Source organism: Uloborus diversus, chromosome 8, assembly GCF_026930045.1.
Source record: "Uloborus diversus isolate 005 chromosome 8, Udiv.v.3.1, whole genome shotgun sequence".
NCBI classification, from domain to species: Eukaryota; Metazoa; Arthropoda; class Arachnida; order Araneae; family Uloboridae; genus Uloborus; species Uloborus diversus.
Window position 1 is genome coordinate 152,540,658 of NC_072738.1, and position 15,159 is coordinate 152,555,816.

General features: G+C 33.3%; 1 protein-coding gene across 1 annotated transcript in view; it reads left to right on the forward strand.

Annotated features, from left to right (window-relative positions):
- The window catches only part of LOC129228688 (slit homolog 2 protein-like), a 230,792-nt gene that overhangs the window by 152,778 nt on the left and 62,855 nt on the right, over window positions 1-15,159 (forward strand). The window contains exons 5-6 of the mRNA XM_054863371.1: window positions 2,010-2,081; window positions 6,264-6,335. Coding sequence (XP_054719346.1) covers window positions 2,010-2,081; window positions 6,264-6,335 — 144 coding nt within the window. The remainder of the gene's footprint in view (window positions 1-2,009; window positions 2,082-6,263; window positions 6,336-15,159) is intronic.

The following is a 15,159-nucleotide window of genomic DNA, read 5'->3' on the forward strand; positions in this document are numbered from 1 at the left end:
ATATCTTTAAAGGTTTTTGATTAAAATTGCAGTCAAAAGTGTTACACGCTTTTGTTGCTATTGAACGAAGCAGCATTATTAAAAAAAAAAAAAAAAAATCAATTTTAAATGGAAGCAAATTTTGATGTACAACATCCGTTTAAATTATTGTTATATGTAGTAAACTAGTAGTTCTGCTCGTGCTATAAAGTTAAAAAAAACTCTTAGAGCAAATGTAAATTTTCTTTATCACTCCGAATCAAGAAGAAAGATTGTTTCGTGAATTAAAATGTGCACACATAATTTTGTCTAAGCTCCCAGCACATCCCATAAAGTTTCACGTATCGTCACCGCAGAGCAACAATAAGATGTCTTAGTAACAGGAAATATCCAACATTGTTTAGCACAAATGGACAGATTTCAGAATACACGTGTTTCGGGGTTTCAAGGAACCCCTTTTTTCAATTCAAAGGTGTGAGCTTCTAGATGTAAAGACACCCAGTAAAAGCTAAGTAAGCTTTACATCTAGAAGCTCACACCTTTGAATTGAAAAAGGGGTTCCTTGAAACCCCGAAACACGTGTATTCTGAAATCTGTGTATTTGTGCTAAACAACGTTGGATATTTCCTGTTATTCCTCGGCACAAAGGTATTTATTTATTGCTTAAGATGTCTTAGTGTTATTTCTGGAATAAGAAATCTTACGTTTGCTTTGAGGCGAATATGCTAGTTTTTCATATCTTAAATGTTAACGATGAAGAGTAGAGAAAAAAAATGTTAGTTTTAATGAAAAGAGTTTTCCTAAAATCGCTTGAACATTTTTTATTTAAATCATACATTTTCTGTCGCATTCGGAATTGTCCTTAACAGAAGGAAAAAAGGACAGGTGATAAACTAGAACATTACTCGCGATTATGGGAAAATGCGCATGTCCGCAATGAATGTATCCGCACTGCACCAAATATTTTCTTACAGCAGGCAATATCTGCGTCCGTTTATATTATCCAACTATGATTACTACGTTTTACATTAGCAATATTAATTTTAAACAAATTGAAAGTAAAGGAGAACTTGAATAATTGTCGCGAGATGCACGTGCTCGAAACGAATGTATCCGCACAGCAGCGAATATATTCACTTTACGCACTTGCATATATACTATCTATTAATAATTTTTATAATCAAAATATATAACAATAATATCAATTTAAAACGAATTACAAGTAAAGAGTATGAACTTTTACGATTATCGGACGAGGTGCAACTCCTCGGCGATGTATCCGCACGTCAGCGGATGTATTCGCTCACGACGTGCGCGCGTGCGTTTACACTATCTAGCTCTGGTTCGAACCTGAGACTTCAGGTATAAGAGGCCAGCGCCTAGCCACTACACCGCTCTGCAGCCACCGAACTATCTAATGCAATTGTTTTCGTTTTCTAATGTTCATTATGCAGTACTAATGTATGGTATGGTTGCATTTGTGCTTTGCGGCTTTTTCACATTTCTTGGCAAAAACATAAAACTGTTTTTAAAAAATTATAACCCTTAGCTGACGAGGTGAGGTGCAATACACCTCAGAAGAATTGAACTTGTACATTCACTTTTCAGTGTTTACATCTGACTTTATGTGCACATATACGTCACTTACGGCACTGTTTAGTTTGTTTTTTGGTAAATGAATTATACAGAATTTGTTCGAAATACCTCTTATTTAATTTACTAAATTTCGTAAAGTGCTCATGAAATAGAATGGCATGGTAACACACTTCCTGCCTCACTGTTTACATAAAAAAAAATAATTTTTCTTGCTAAGGATGAATTTACGGTGGAATAAAACTGCTCATCTCAAGTCATTATGATCTTTAACAAAAATAAAATGAGATTTTATGCTGTTCTATCAAAGCTATTTTTCGAACCCTGCACAGTATTCCTAAACTTTCTTCAACTAATACATGTCTGACCAAATTTATCAGTTCATTTTCAATTATTGTTTTCACTTTTTTCTAAAACATTTTATTGTTTCTTTTCAGGGATCTATCAGGAAACGATTTTTCCATCATCAGACATTCCGACTTTAACAACATGTCCCAACTTCAACGTTTGTAAGAACATATTTATCTTAAAACTATTTTTGTCAAATACTGTTTTTATTTGACTAGTGATTGATATGCCGTATAATTTTTCTGTGAGACAGAAATAAATTTTTGGGTTGATATCCTATAAATGCGCAAAAAGTTTAAAATCAAACTAACCCTTTGAGACAGATCGACCATTTTTTTTCTAAACCAACTAAAGTCACTGTGTCCGTTGACAGCTAAGGGGGAAATGTGGCTTTAATGTTGCAGCTAACTTAACTTTGAATTATGATAAAGCTATCAAAATATTATTTCTGTTTTATTATGTGTTTAATGCATCATAAACTACGAGTGAGTTTACAATACTCACAATCAGCAAAAACATAGCCACGTACCAAACTGTATGTAACATCTGTCTGATTTGTCATCTGATTTGTCATTCTAATAATTTTTGACACTGCTTTAACTTTCTGGATCCCCTGTTTTTCTCTTTTTCTTTTTTTTCCCTTCTTTATACTTAAAAGAACTAACGTCTTTAAAATTATCCATCAAAAATTAGTAAACCACTGGGTGACGGGAAAAGATTTTATTTTCAAAGCTGAAAATTCAAAATATATATTGCATATTCTTTGAGGGATTCAATCTTATTCCTTCCTGTCTTAATCCTTTTTTAACGTTTCCAGGGTATTTACAATAGAAAAAAAAATACGTTCCAGACAGCACATCACGTATTATCTGTCTGATGACAAGTTTGATCATTTTGAACATTGCTTAAATTTTCATTTTTCTCCAACCCTTCCTCTCCCTTTTGTAATCAGTCTCAATACTTTAAAGGTTAAATGTCTTTAAAATTATAATTCATAATTTTATAAAAAATTAGCTAAACAACTGGTTGCAAATTGATCTTAATCTCAATATAAAAAATAAGTTAAATAAAGATCGCATTCTTAGAAGATTCTCCAAACTTATTAATGTCATCTTACAGTTATTGGTATAAATATCGCTTACTGTCACAGTAGCGTTACCCAGATAAATTTCTAGACCATAAGCCGTTACTATTCTGTACCGCAGGTCCACCAAACCAAATCAGCTGTGTTTTCTCCATGTAAATTATATTATTCCCCGAGTCTTAAGAAAGTTGAAATTTTATCAAGAGCAAAGTTTTTTTGTTTTTTTTTGAAATAAAATGAATAATTAAAAGAGTTTATGAATGATCACAAGCTTAACAGTTAGCTACTTGTCATTGTCAGCCATTTTTAAAGCATTCTTAATCCAAACAGACGTGACAACTGACATATCCTTCAAAAGATATTTCTCTCTTTAAGCTAAATCTGAATATTGACGAAAGTTTCGGAAAAATATTCTTCCTTCCGGCAAACAGATATTGTTGACTACTGTTTGAAAAGAATTCATCCCTATTCTGAACAGATACAACTTTGGCAGAAATATGCCCGTTACCTCAGAATCTGTAGAATAGGGAGAAAAGAATTTTGCCACATGAACGAGTGTTGTAAACATGCTTTTAAAAAGATGAATTAACTATTTAATTATAGCCTGCAGTATTTGTTTAATTATGATAAAATTTAGTTCAAATGAGATTGCAATAGTTTTTTGAGAGGCAGCGTTTCATTTTTAATTTATTGTTTTCTGACTGAATTTAGTTGATGTTTATTATTGTTATCATAGACAGAATTACGTATATGTAATTTGATGACTTAGATCTGAAATTCCTAGAATCAGTTGAAAAAAATCTATTCTAGTATGTTTCGTAATGTGATTTATTGCTGTGGCAATATTGAAATTATTGCAATAACTTTCGGCTGTATGTCATCGATGTCGGTACCCTCATTGGTTTTGTTCATCCTTTGTCACTTTTAAAAGCTTTTTTTCCGGTGCGCTCTGAACTCTGTGAGTTTAATAACTTTACTTCTGGAAAGAGCTCTGGAACCAATAGCATAAAATGTCTCCAGTGGCCCAAGCTCGATTATTATTAGCACGCTAAAATGCAGTTGACTACGTGTAATTTGCAATCTTTAGGAGTTTGGATTTTGAAAGAGGAAAAAATTTTATCTGGTTGCATTGCCGCATCCGCGTAAAGCCGAAATTTCCTTTTATTTTTTTACGCGTAAAATAAAAAAAAAAGGTGTCAAATTTTAAACCGTGTGTAATCGAAACCGCGTAAAATAAACCAGCGCAAAACGAGGGTCTACTGTAAATCAAAAACTGCGTGGAACATACGAGCTATCTGTTGAATATTTCTTACATTCAACAGACAGCTTGCGTGATCCACGTTGTATGTTTATATATATTTTTTTAAAAACAGATGCGCATTTTAAAAAATTTTTATGTTATTCAAAAAATAAAAGAAGTGAAAAATAAAAACGTTATTTGTTGTGTTTAGCTGCAAGTTTATGAAAGTATCAACTGGTTTGGGTGAATTTACTTCAAAGTAAGATATGTATTTATGCTTTCTGATTTATTTCAAAAGAAAAGGCGGTAACATTTTCTTGCGTTACACTCTTTTATGTAACACCAGAATAATTAAGAAACAATATTGCGAGCTGCAGTGCATTCGTTTTAAAAAGAGTTATTAATTAAAAAAAATGTGATGCCTGTTAAACCAAAAAAAAAAAAAAAAAAAGATAACTAACAGTTAAAGCGTAGGAGTTGAGAGTGAAACATCTGCTTACGTAAACCTGTTAAATATACTTTGCCTTAAAACTATTAATTTTAACAGGCACAAAATTAATCTAAAGTAATGTGTTGATGCTTTTTTATAAGACATTAAATGATTTTTCAATTCCTAATTATCTATTGATACAAAAATGCTAAAATATCTTTAACTCTTGTTAGTGTTGTTGGAAATTATCTTTTGACTCAGGTTTAGTTGAAGAAATAAATTCATCTAAGTACTTGATTCATTGAAACCATTTCATTTACCTTTAGATCAGCCTTTTCTTCTTTTTGTTTCTTTTAGCAAGTTAACTTTTTACAGAAATTTAAAAACAGATTCATACATCATACTTCCTTCCAGTGACGAATTTACAGGTTTGGGGGCCCGTTGAAAAGCATTTTTCTGGGCTTTTTTAGAAATGAACAAAACTACGAAAAATATTTTTCAAATGCCTTTTTGGATCCTCTTCGGGGCCACAATAGGGCCGTTTCCATGGACACTTTCGACCCCGGAAAAAAACCTGCTTTTCACCGCATTCCGGTTATTTGCAGAGTTTATGTGGAATCTTTATGCTCCTGCTAGCTTCTGGAGTGAAAGCGGTGTTTTTACCCAGAACGCATTACTTGAAACAAGTTTGTCTACTAGCCGCTAAGGATGCTGGGTAAAAAACCGCTTTTTCTGGTATAATGGGAGAACCTTTTTTTACATGGAAACGGGGAATTTTTCAATATTTTTTTTTTTTGAGCAATCACGATTGCTTATTGTTCTCACTTGACTGTTTTTGGCGTCTTTTGATTTTTCCCACCGCCACCCTCCGCACCATCACCGTCGACGGGCTCCTCACGATGCTGCTCCTATAGCGAAAGCCGTCTCCAGGTTGCATCCATGTCCTACACACATGCGCATACATACACAACTACACACACACACACACACATACACCTACACACATGCAAACACATACACACACGCATACATACAGACACCCACACATACACACAAAAACATACACACACACATACACACAGACACAAACACATATGCCTACACACACATACCCCCCCCACACACACACATACACATAACCCCTACACACAAACACATACCCCCCCCCCCCACACAAACGCACACGCCTACATACATACACTCGTGATTGCGAAAAACATAATTTGAATTCAAGATGTCAAAATTCAATTTTTTTTTTTTTTTTGTGGAGCCAGAGCGGAGATTTACCGGGTCAAAAAGTGCTTTATAAAGGCAACTAATGTCGTAAATCCACCACTGCTTCCTCCGCGTTAGAAGAATTTAACAATCAGAGATAGGGGACGAATTTATTATAGGAGTAATATTGCTCAACTTAGGACGGATCTTATTTCTCACTGCCATATAACGGGTTATGTAAAACCTACAACTGTATGTAGAACCAAAGCAGAATTTGACAATCGCTCCAAACGATAAAGTTCAGAACTTGGTGAAACATTAGAAATGTTTTTAAAATTACTGATTTTAACTGTTTATTTTGTACTTTGGAATAGGATTTGCAAGAACTCTGGAGTGACAAGCGTTGGAGAAATGGCATTTTACAAGCTTACATCATTGAGATACCTGTGAGTAATTAGTTTAAATTGCATTTTCATAAAACGAAAAAAGTAACCTGTGAAATCTGAAAAATGAGTTAAAGTGCTTTATCACTGACTATTTTTAGTTACTTAAACACAATTTCCTGTAGGAAAAAAAATTATAAAAATTAACTTGAATTTTGACGTCTGAAATTCAAATTATGTTTTTCGCAATCACGAGTGTGTGTGTATGTAGGCGTGTGTGTTTGTGTCTGTGTGCAAGCATGAGTTGTGTATGTGTGTGAGTGTTTGTGTTTGTGTTAAAATCGACATTTTCGATGAAATATTCGTAATTGTTTTTATGATTTCATGTTGTAGTCTGATTCAATAGCTTTCCAAAACTGTCTTAGTTTTTACTCTACGTGAATTATAACTGGAGTTATAGCTGTATTATTACAGAGTCGTACACTGAACTCCAGACCGGAAGTTAAACACGTTTTCTGAAGAACGATATTTTTGAAGAAAGCTGTCTACTGTAGCAATGATATCTCAAAAAGTTATTCGAGTATTGATGTGAAATTTTCTGAGATAGTTCTCTGTAATATGCTTGATGTTTTCCTCTAAAAGCTAAGCTGAATTTCATTATTAAGTAATATTTTTCATGCTGATAAGTTTAAACAAAGGCGTTTGTTTACGAAAAAATACCTGTATAATAACTTCGTTCGGTTATATTTCAGTACTTTTTAAAAAAATAATAAAACTTTTAGAGCAAAACACACATTAATGTCATACAAATGTATTGCTACAAGGGTTTGTGTGTGGTTAGAACCAAATTTTGTCCATAGCTGTTAGCGTAAGACACGTTTTTTAGCTATTTTTCTTCAAATTTGTCCATTTTTTTAAAAAATAATATTTTAAAAGCTTGTTTTTACATTTTTTTCATGGTTTTGAAACATATGCAGTTAAAAAATAACATTTAAAAAAATGTCCAGGTTATTTTTCAAAAAAATGTCTTCGAAGGCAGTCGGATACTTTACTTTTTACTTCAATTAATTTAAAATGTATGAAATTTTAGCATTTTGAGTTAAAACAAAGGGGACACTATTTCAAAAAAAGGAAAAAATGCTAATTGAAGCTGTCATTCGCGAAGCTGACGACTTTTTTTTTTCACTACTTATGGACCATTACCATCTTTAAAATAATAATAATGAAATACAAACTTGTCATTAATTTATCAGATTCAGTACATTCTTCTCTTTTAACTTTTGATTTTGAACAATCCGGAAACGCTTACAAAAAATTCATAAACTTTTGGATAAACTAGAACAATATTTTCTAATTTTGTCTATAACAGCTAATTCAATGTTATTTTTCAGCGTAAGCATCATAATCATTTCCCTTTTACATAATCGTAGCATTCTCTTGGAAGATACGGCTGTGAATTCATGTGAAATTTAAAAAATATTTCCTAGTTGTATATGACATCCCTAAATGACCTTAATTTTTAATTTCATATTCAAAAGTACCAATTAATAAATACACTATTAAATCGATTCAGAAACGTTCCTGGAAAATATTGGGCAGCTGATGAGCCCAATTTCTAACAGTAATATTTCTTGCAATAAATAGGACTGTTTTCCGCTATAAGTCAGTAACCTTCCTGAAATCGTACTTATTGTCTTCAAGTTAGAGCCCCTTGAAAATACAGGCTGACGTTTCCGACATTTTGGCTCCAAGACAGAATTGGATTCAACCTCATTTCTAGTATTTATAAATACGTTATAATATTCGCTGGTTGCTATGTCGTAAAACAGTTGATGATAAATTAAGTAAACTGTCCCTTAAGGTGAATCTAGAAAGATAACTTAGTTCACAAGTTGAACAAAAATGTATTGGGAAATGTGTACTGTAATAAACCTCATTTTCACGCCTTATTTGTTTTTAAATTTGTGTTTAATTAAATCGGCTTCATCTACAGAATAAAATAATCAAACATTAATCAGGCAACACATCTTAAGTTTAACACCAGTTTACTGCAATGAGGCTTTTGTGCAAATACTATTTTTTTCTCACGACAGTTTTTGGACCAAAATGTCGGATAAACCAGCTCCCCCTATATGGGAGCCCTACTTCAAATCATACAGAAATACTTCCGATGAACGCCAGTCTTGGAGAAAACTTAAGTAGCGGAATTCCTGATTTGCCAAGATATCTCCAAAAGCCTTGCTGCACCTAGGGCCAGCGCTGTAAGAATCAAGCATCTGAGTTGTATGCTAATTCTTGCGAAGCTGCGGAATCCAGAGACTTTATTTGCTGTCCATTCAGGAACTTCGTCCATCTGGTTAGTTCTTGGCGAAGTTGCGGAATCCAGAGTCTTACTATTTGCTCTCCCTTCAGGAACTTAGTCCATCTAAGGGGCCGTGGCAGCCTGATCGGTAAGGCATTGGACTCGGGGCCGGAGGGTCTCGGGTTCGATCCTTGCTGGTCGAAGACCCACCGTCGTCATTAAAGGGGACTGGGCGACGTTAAATATGCTCGTGGTCTCAATGTCCTCCAAGTGAAACGATACCTCTGGGGGTGCTAGTACCAGGTAGCTATTAGCTCTTGGACTAGTTCTAAATTCTCATTAACTGCTCGATCCGGTGATGGTGCTGCCATCTATCGGTATATAAAAACAATGGAGGCAAGGCACTTAGTATGCAGTCATCGACATAAATGCAGTTGTAGTCAGTTGTGACTCTTGAATAGAATAGAATAGAATAGTCCATCTAATTCAGCCGCAACCGCTCGTAAACCCGATGCACTTAATAAAACGTTCAGTTAATCTTTAAACTGGTAGCTTAAAATATTTTTCCCGGCGGATGTAAGTCTGCATTTGTGCAACTTTGAGTAATTGCGGATTTTTTTGCCTAAGATGCTTAATTTTTGCTGGAAATTCGTAAAAGCTTGTGAAATCTTGAAACATAGAAATTACAGTAACGTTTCGGAATTTTTGTACAGTGTAAAACAAATAGGCAGATATGTGAATGAATAAGTAAAATGTGAATGAAGAATTGGAAGAGAGGTAATACACTTCGCAAATAGAACACAGAAGAAAAATCAAGCCTGCATGAAAAGTATAAGTAATAAATGTAGGCCATCAAGTATTCTGTCAAAAATGCATCCCCAGAGTCCTACTTTTCTGAATCCTTAAATGGTTTTGCAAAACAAACGAAGCTGTTTTTAGTATTTTTCGTGAAACGTTCATACATAGTTTAATATAAAATGCTGGGAAAACGTCTGCCCACAAAACATTCAGCACATGAAAAAAAAAAAAAAAATGCTACGCATTCAAAAATTATTTTTAAACCTGTGAAAGCTTGTAATTCCTTGAAAAGATTGTTTTTCGAATCATACATTCTGCCAAAAAATAAATAAATAAATAAAAAATAAAAACATGCCGTTGCTGTGTAATTTCTGGGAATAATGTTTCTTCAAACCTAGAATGGGCTTTAAATAACTTAAATCGTCATGTTGTCAGAGGTGAAATGTAAGAATTCCCCCAACCCCTTTTATGCCAAGAAATATTGCTTCATTTTTCAAAGGAAGCTTCTTTTAAGATAAATAAATACCTTTGTGCTGAACGCTGTAATCTGCAATTTGGGCTTTTTTGACGTTTTTTCTTGCTTTAAGCTTCTTTTCACTGACGCGACATTTAGATTAAAAGAAAGGGGGGGGGGAAACTGGTCAGAAATCATCATTTTTTTTTTCCTTTTTTATTAAACCTTAATTTTTTCTTTTCTATTTGAAAAAACGAAAATCACGTCTGTATTTTTCGTGCAATTTTTAAAACTTTTGTTACCTTTGATTTACAATTGAGGCTAGTTCAACTTCAGATTCAAAATCACTGGACAAGTAACGCTAATGTTTTTTTTTTCAAACACTAGTTCAGTTGATTAAATAACTTAGGCAGACAAGTCTTCAGATATTTATTTGAATGTTTTTTTCTCTCTAACTGTCAAGAATTTTTCTTAACTTGATCTCTCCATAGTCGCCTCTTAATAAAAAGAAATGAAGAAATGTCGACCAAAGTTTTTGATTTAATTGTTCTTTTGGAAATATACACGGAACAAAAAAATAATGCTTGAGGCTAATCGCTGTCAAATTTTTGAAATATCTTTACGTTTCGCATGTCTATAAATAGCAACGGAAGCATTGTAAAAGGAATTTATAAAACAATTTACCGTTGCTTGATGCTTGATTTTTAAATTGACTTAAATTTCTTTCATTATTTATTTTCTCAAAATTGCTGAAAATAAATTTTCTATGCTTCAAAATGTTGTATCATATTTATCCAACATATTATTTTTTCTTCCATTGCGTTTGCAAATAATATAAAACTCACAAGCTTAATGTACTATCAACATTAAAGAAAAATGTTCATAATTTTGTACTGGATTTAGGAATTTACACAAATTTCTACAAGTTTCCTTAGTGAACTTTATACTTATTTCTACAGACTGTTCTACATTTAAAGATGTGGACATTTTTACAGTCAAGATAACAAAATGAAGGAGGTAAATTATCACCTGTAAAATTCACCTGTAAATTATCATGCGTGCCTGTCAAGATATCAGTATTTATGTTGTACAATCATTTACTGTTTGACCGCGGATTGTATGTAATTTGGCAATCTGCCAAGTAAAGACTATTCCATCTGAATGAATCTAGCAGGGGAGAAGGGAAAATAACGATGGGATTTTGATACACGCTTTTTATAATGTAACTAGTGCCTTATTCATTTATTGCATTCTCTAAAATAAAATGAGGGAAAACAAAAATAGTTACCATGGAAACAACAAAAAGAAAAGAAAATATTTTCATTTCGTTCAGGAATGTAAAAGCAAAATGGTAAGCTCAAAACTTAATTGTGAATAAATAAATCAATTAATGTTTGCCGTGAGAATATAGATCGAATATACTTCAGATTTAAAAAATGTTGCTGCGAGCAAATTTTCCTTTTTACAAAACTAAGGCTAAATAATAGAGAAGCAAAAGTGCACATCTGTAGCAAATCAACTAACACCCCTATAAACTAATAGATACGTCCATTTCCGCCTATAAGACGGATATCAGCCTTTCCATGTAATCGATGGTCAAACAGTGCGGTAATTTTGAGTCATTCTGATTAACTTTGTGGCACTTCTTTAGTATTTGGCAATTTTTTTATTATATTTACCTTTAAGAAGAACTAGAAAGCTCTGTGTCGCGCACTCTTAGCATGGTACAAAAATAAGTTTTCTTCTCTTTTTATTTCACAAAAAAAAAAAGAAGTTTTACCCAGTTAATTGCATCATTCAAAAATTTTGAAGTTACCATTTATGAAGTTGTTGATAGTGTTTTCTGCATTGTCTCTGCAGATTTAGATTATGATACCAGACTTACTAATCTTAATATGTATAGCCTGGAGCAAAGGAATAGCCGAGGGGACATGATCCAGTTGTTTAAATTTATCAAAATGAATGATGTTAATGGATTAAACTTTTGCACCGACCAGGACAAGGGGTCATTATTTTAAGCTATTCAAATCTCAGGCTATCCTGGAAATAAGGAAAAACTACTACTTTAGTAGGATTGTGGGCACTTGGAACAGCTTACCGGAAGAGGTGGTGACGAGGAAGGGGGTGGATAGCTTTAAGAGGGCCCCTGATCTTCATTGGAGACTAATAAATTGACTAGGACCAGCCTAGCTGAGCAAAGAGCCTGTTGCTGGTCGTCACATTTGTATTTGTAAAATGCTATGCAATATTATAAGAGATAAAAATCTAGTGAGACTGTAAAGTATACACTGTAAGAAAAATCCGAAACGTAACTGATTACTTCCGGGTAATGATCCGGGATTTCAAAGGTTTACACTAGTTTTCTGTAAAAAACAAGCTTATTGGCGACATATTTTCCTGAATCTCAACAAGTTCAATGAATTCCGATTTTACGCTGGTGAAAACATTTTCTATCTACCAGTGTAAAAACACATTAGCTTCCTGTATTTTGTGTTTCTCCTTTTATCTCCAGGTTGCTTGAGGTAACATCAAGTGCAAAGTGCAGTCTCTGCACATTGTAGTTTGGAAGGTGAGGTACAATTAAGTGCGAAATGTAGTCTCTGCACATTGTAGTTTCGAAGGTGTTGCTTGCAACTCCGTCTTAGCTTCCGCCATATGTACTTTATAACCTTTTATTGTAAACTATGAAGGTGCCAAGCTATTACTGTACAGAGAGCTTCAGTTGTATATTTTAGAACTCCTAAGAAGGGTAGAATGCTTAGAGCAGAAATTAAAACGAAAGGAGCGTCCAATCATTGGCTAAGCAAAAGTTGACCCAAAGACCCCAAGTCACGTGACTCAACAACGACGAATGGTTGGCACGCTGTGCGTGGAACAAGCGAAGGAAACCTGATTTCATCCAATTACTTGCTTTAAAATCTATCACGTGACTTGGGGTCTTAGTTTCATGAATGAAAGTCTTCACTCCCTCCATTTCATCTCTTCTCAATGGTAGAATGCATCTTGAATAATCGAAATCGTATAGTAATGTGGGGTCAGAAAGGTTTTCTGACCCGAAAAATTTGACATATGTCAGAGTATTCCAAACCTGTTCGGAGTTCCATGCACCGAAAATGTGAGGCGTACATTGCAGCCAGTTGAAAAAACTTCGAAAACTTACTTGAGCCCATGTACCTTTTACTTTTTTACATGTAGGGGAATGTGGGGCAAAGTGAAATGGTTAAGATGACTGAGTTTTTTCAAAATGTACAAATCGGAAATTTGTCTTGTAAATTACAGTACATGAAGAAAGAACATTGTATTTTATAAGAAAACTTGCGCTGAATCAGTATTATTTAATTTCGGAAGTAAATTTTAGTCTTCAAAGAAAAAAAAAAAAAAAAAAAGTGGAAATTTTTCCCTTTTTTTTCATGGGGCAAAATGAAAAATAAAATATTTTTCTAATGAAATATTTTCTACTCGATTATAAAACATCTTTTTGATCAAAAAAATCAGTAAATAAAAGGTTGAATGAATAAATGAAAAGATAATGAAACAATAAACGAATAGTTAAATGAATAAGCCAATTAATATATAAAGAAAATAAATGGGCGATTAAAAGAATATGAATGAATAAGAAAATTAGTGAATGAATGAATAAATAAGTGAATTACTAAATAAAGGAATTTAAAGGAATTAATTAATATATGAATACGTAAGTGATTCATATTAAATGATTGAATGAGAGTTAACGAAACAAACTATTTCACTTTGCCCTATCCACTTTGTGCAGTAAGCACTTGACTAATTGTACAATTTATTTAAAATACAAATAAGCTTAATATTAACTAAATTAATGCTTCATTGAATATTAGGAGGTCTCAATTAATATTTAAAACGTGAATTACAAGAACTTTATCATTTTATGGTACAAAAAATATTTTGTGATTTACAACAAAATATTACAATATGAGTATCAATTTTTTGAAATTGCCTGTATTACCAAAAGCTTTAAACTTCGGCGGTATTTTTTTTTCCTGACTGGAGTAGACTACATATGGTGTTACATAATTAGAATAATACCAGATATGTGGAGCTAAAAGCAGACTAAATATTTCATCATTTCACTTTGCCCCGCTACTTCTATTTGCCCATGTTCCCGTGCAACTAAAAAGATTTTTCAATTACGGTTTTTTTTCCTTATGGTGCTTCTGCTCACATCACCGCTTCAGGAAAGCATTTGCGTCCTGCATTACTGTATGATTTCGAGTTGTCAGGCTGCACCGTACGATCCCCCCCCCCCCTTTCCCTAGAAGTTCTGAAACGGTTACCTGAGACCAGGGGCGGCATTTCAGCATTTCATTTGGGGGGTCGAGTTTCTTAAATATGTATTATCACAGTGCGGTAACAAACACACATTAGCTAACAAGAAGTGGTCATAAAATCGGTTTAATATGAATACAAATTAGTGCTTAGACGCAATTAAAATTCTGATTCATTTTCTAATAAGTTATCATACAAAACATCTCGATACTGAAGTTTTTATACCTTTTGGAAAAGTTTTAATGCATGTTTTTTGGAATTCGGAAGAGCAGGGAATCGTCTTACTATCAGTACCCAGTGTCGTGCTGTTTTGCCAGTACAGCTAAATAGAAAAGGTTTTTTCTTTCTTTTTTTTTCTTTTGCTCATTGTGCTTCGAAAATATTTCTCTAACCTAACAAAAAATTTTCTCTACCAGCTGAGCTGATTGGAATAGTTAAAAAATAATTGAAGTAACAAAGTTATGTATGAAAACACTTTTTATGTCTTGCTCTTCAAAATCACACAGGCAACTTAAAAAATTGCAAGGAGCTTAATTTTCATCATTGAATAATCTAGTCTCGTGGGCACTCTCAGCTTCAATGAGATGTCATCTACCACCAGCTCTGTTATTCACTATTCCAGGCTGAAGAGTCCACAACAAGGACGGAACTGCAGTCTCTGGATGTGATAACTGGTCTGTCGGTATATTGCCTGTAATTTTTCTTGCCTAGTGCTAAAAATTTTACTCATAATTGAAACATTTTATTTTTCGTTTTCAAAAAATCCAATCCAGATAATATAGAGCCAACCATGCAGAAAAATAATTATCATCAAATCTTGTGTTAATTTTATTCGAAAAACAATCTATTACTTCATACAAAATATTAAAAAATCAGTGTTTGACTTCACATCATCATGTGGATTTTTCTTTTTTTAGCGCCTTTTTCAAATTGGCTCGGAGGAAGAATTTTTTTGAAAACGTTTCACCATTGATTGAAATATGCATCTATGTAAAATCTATTTTCAATTTCAATCGCAGATTGAACTATGG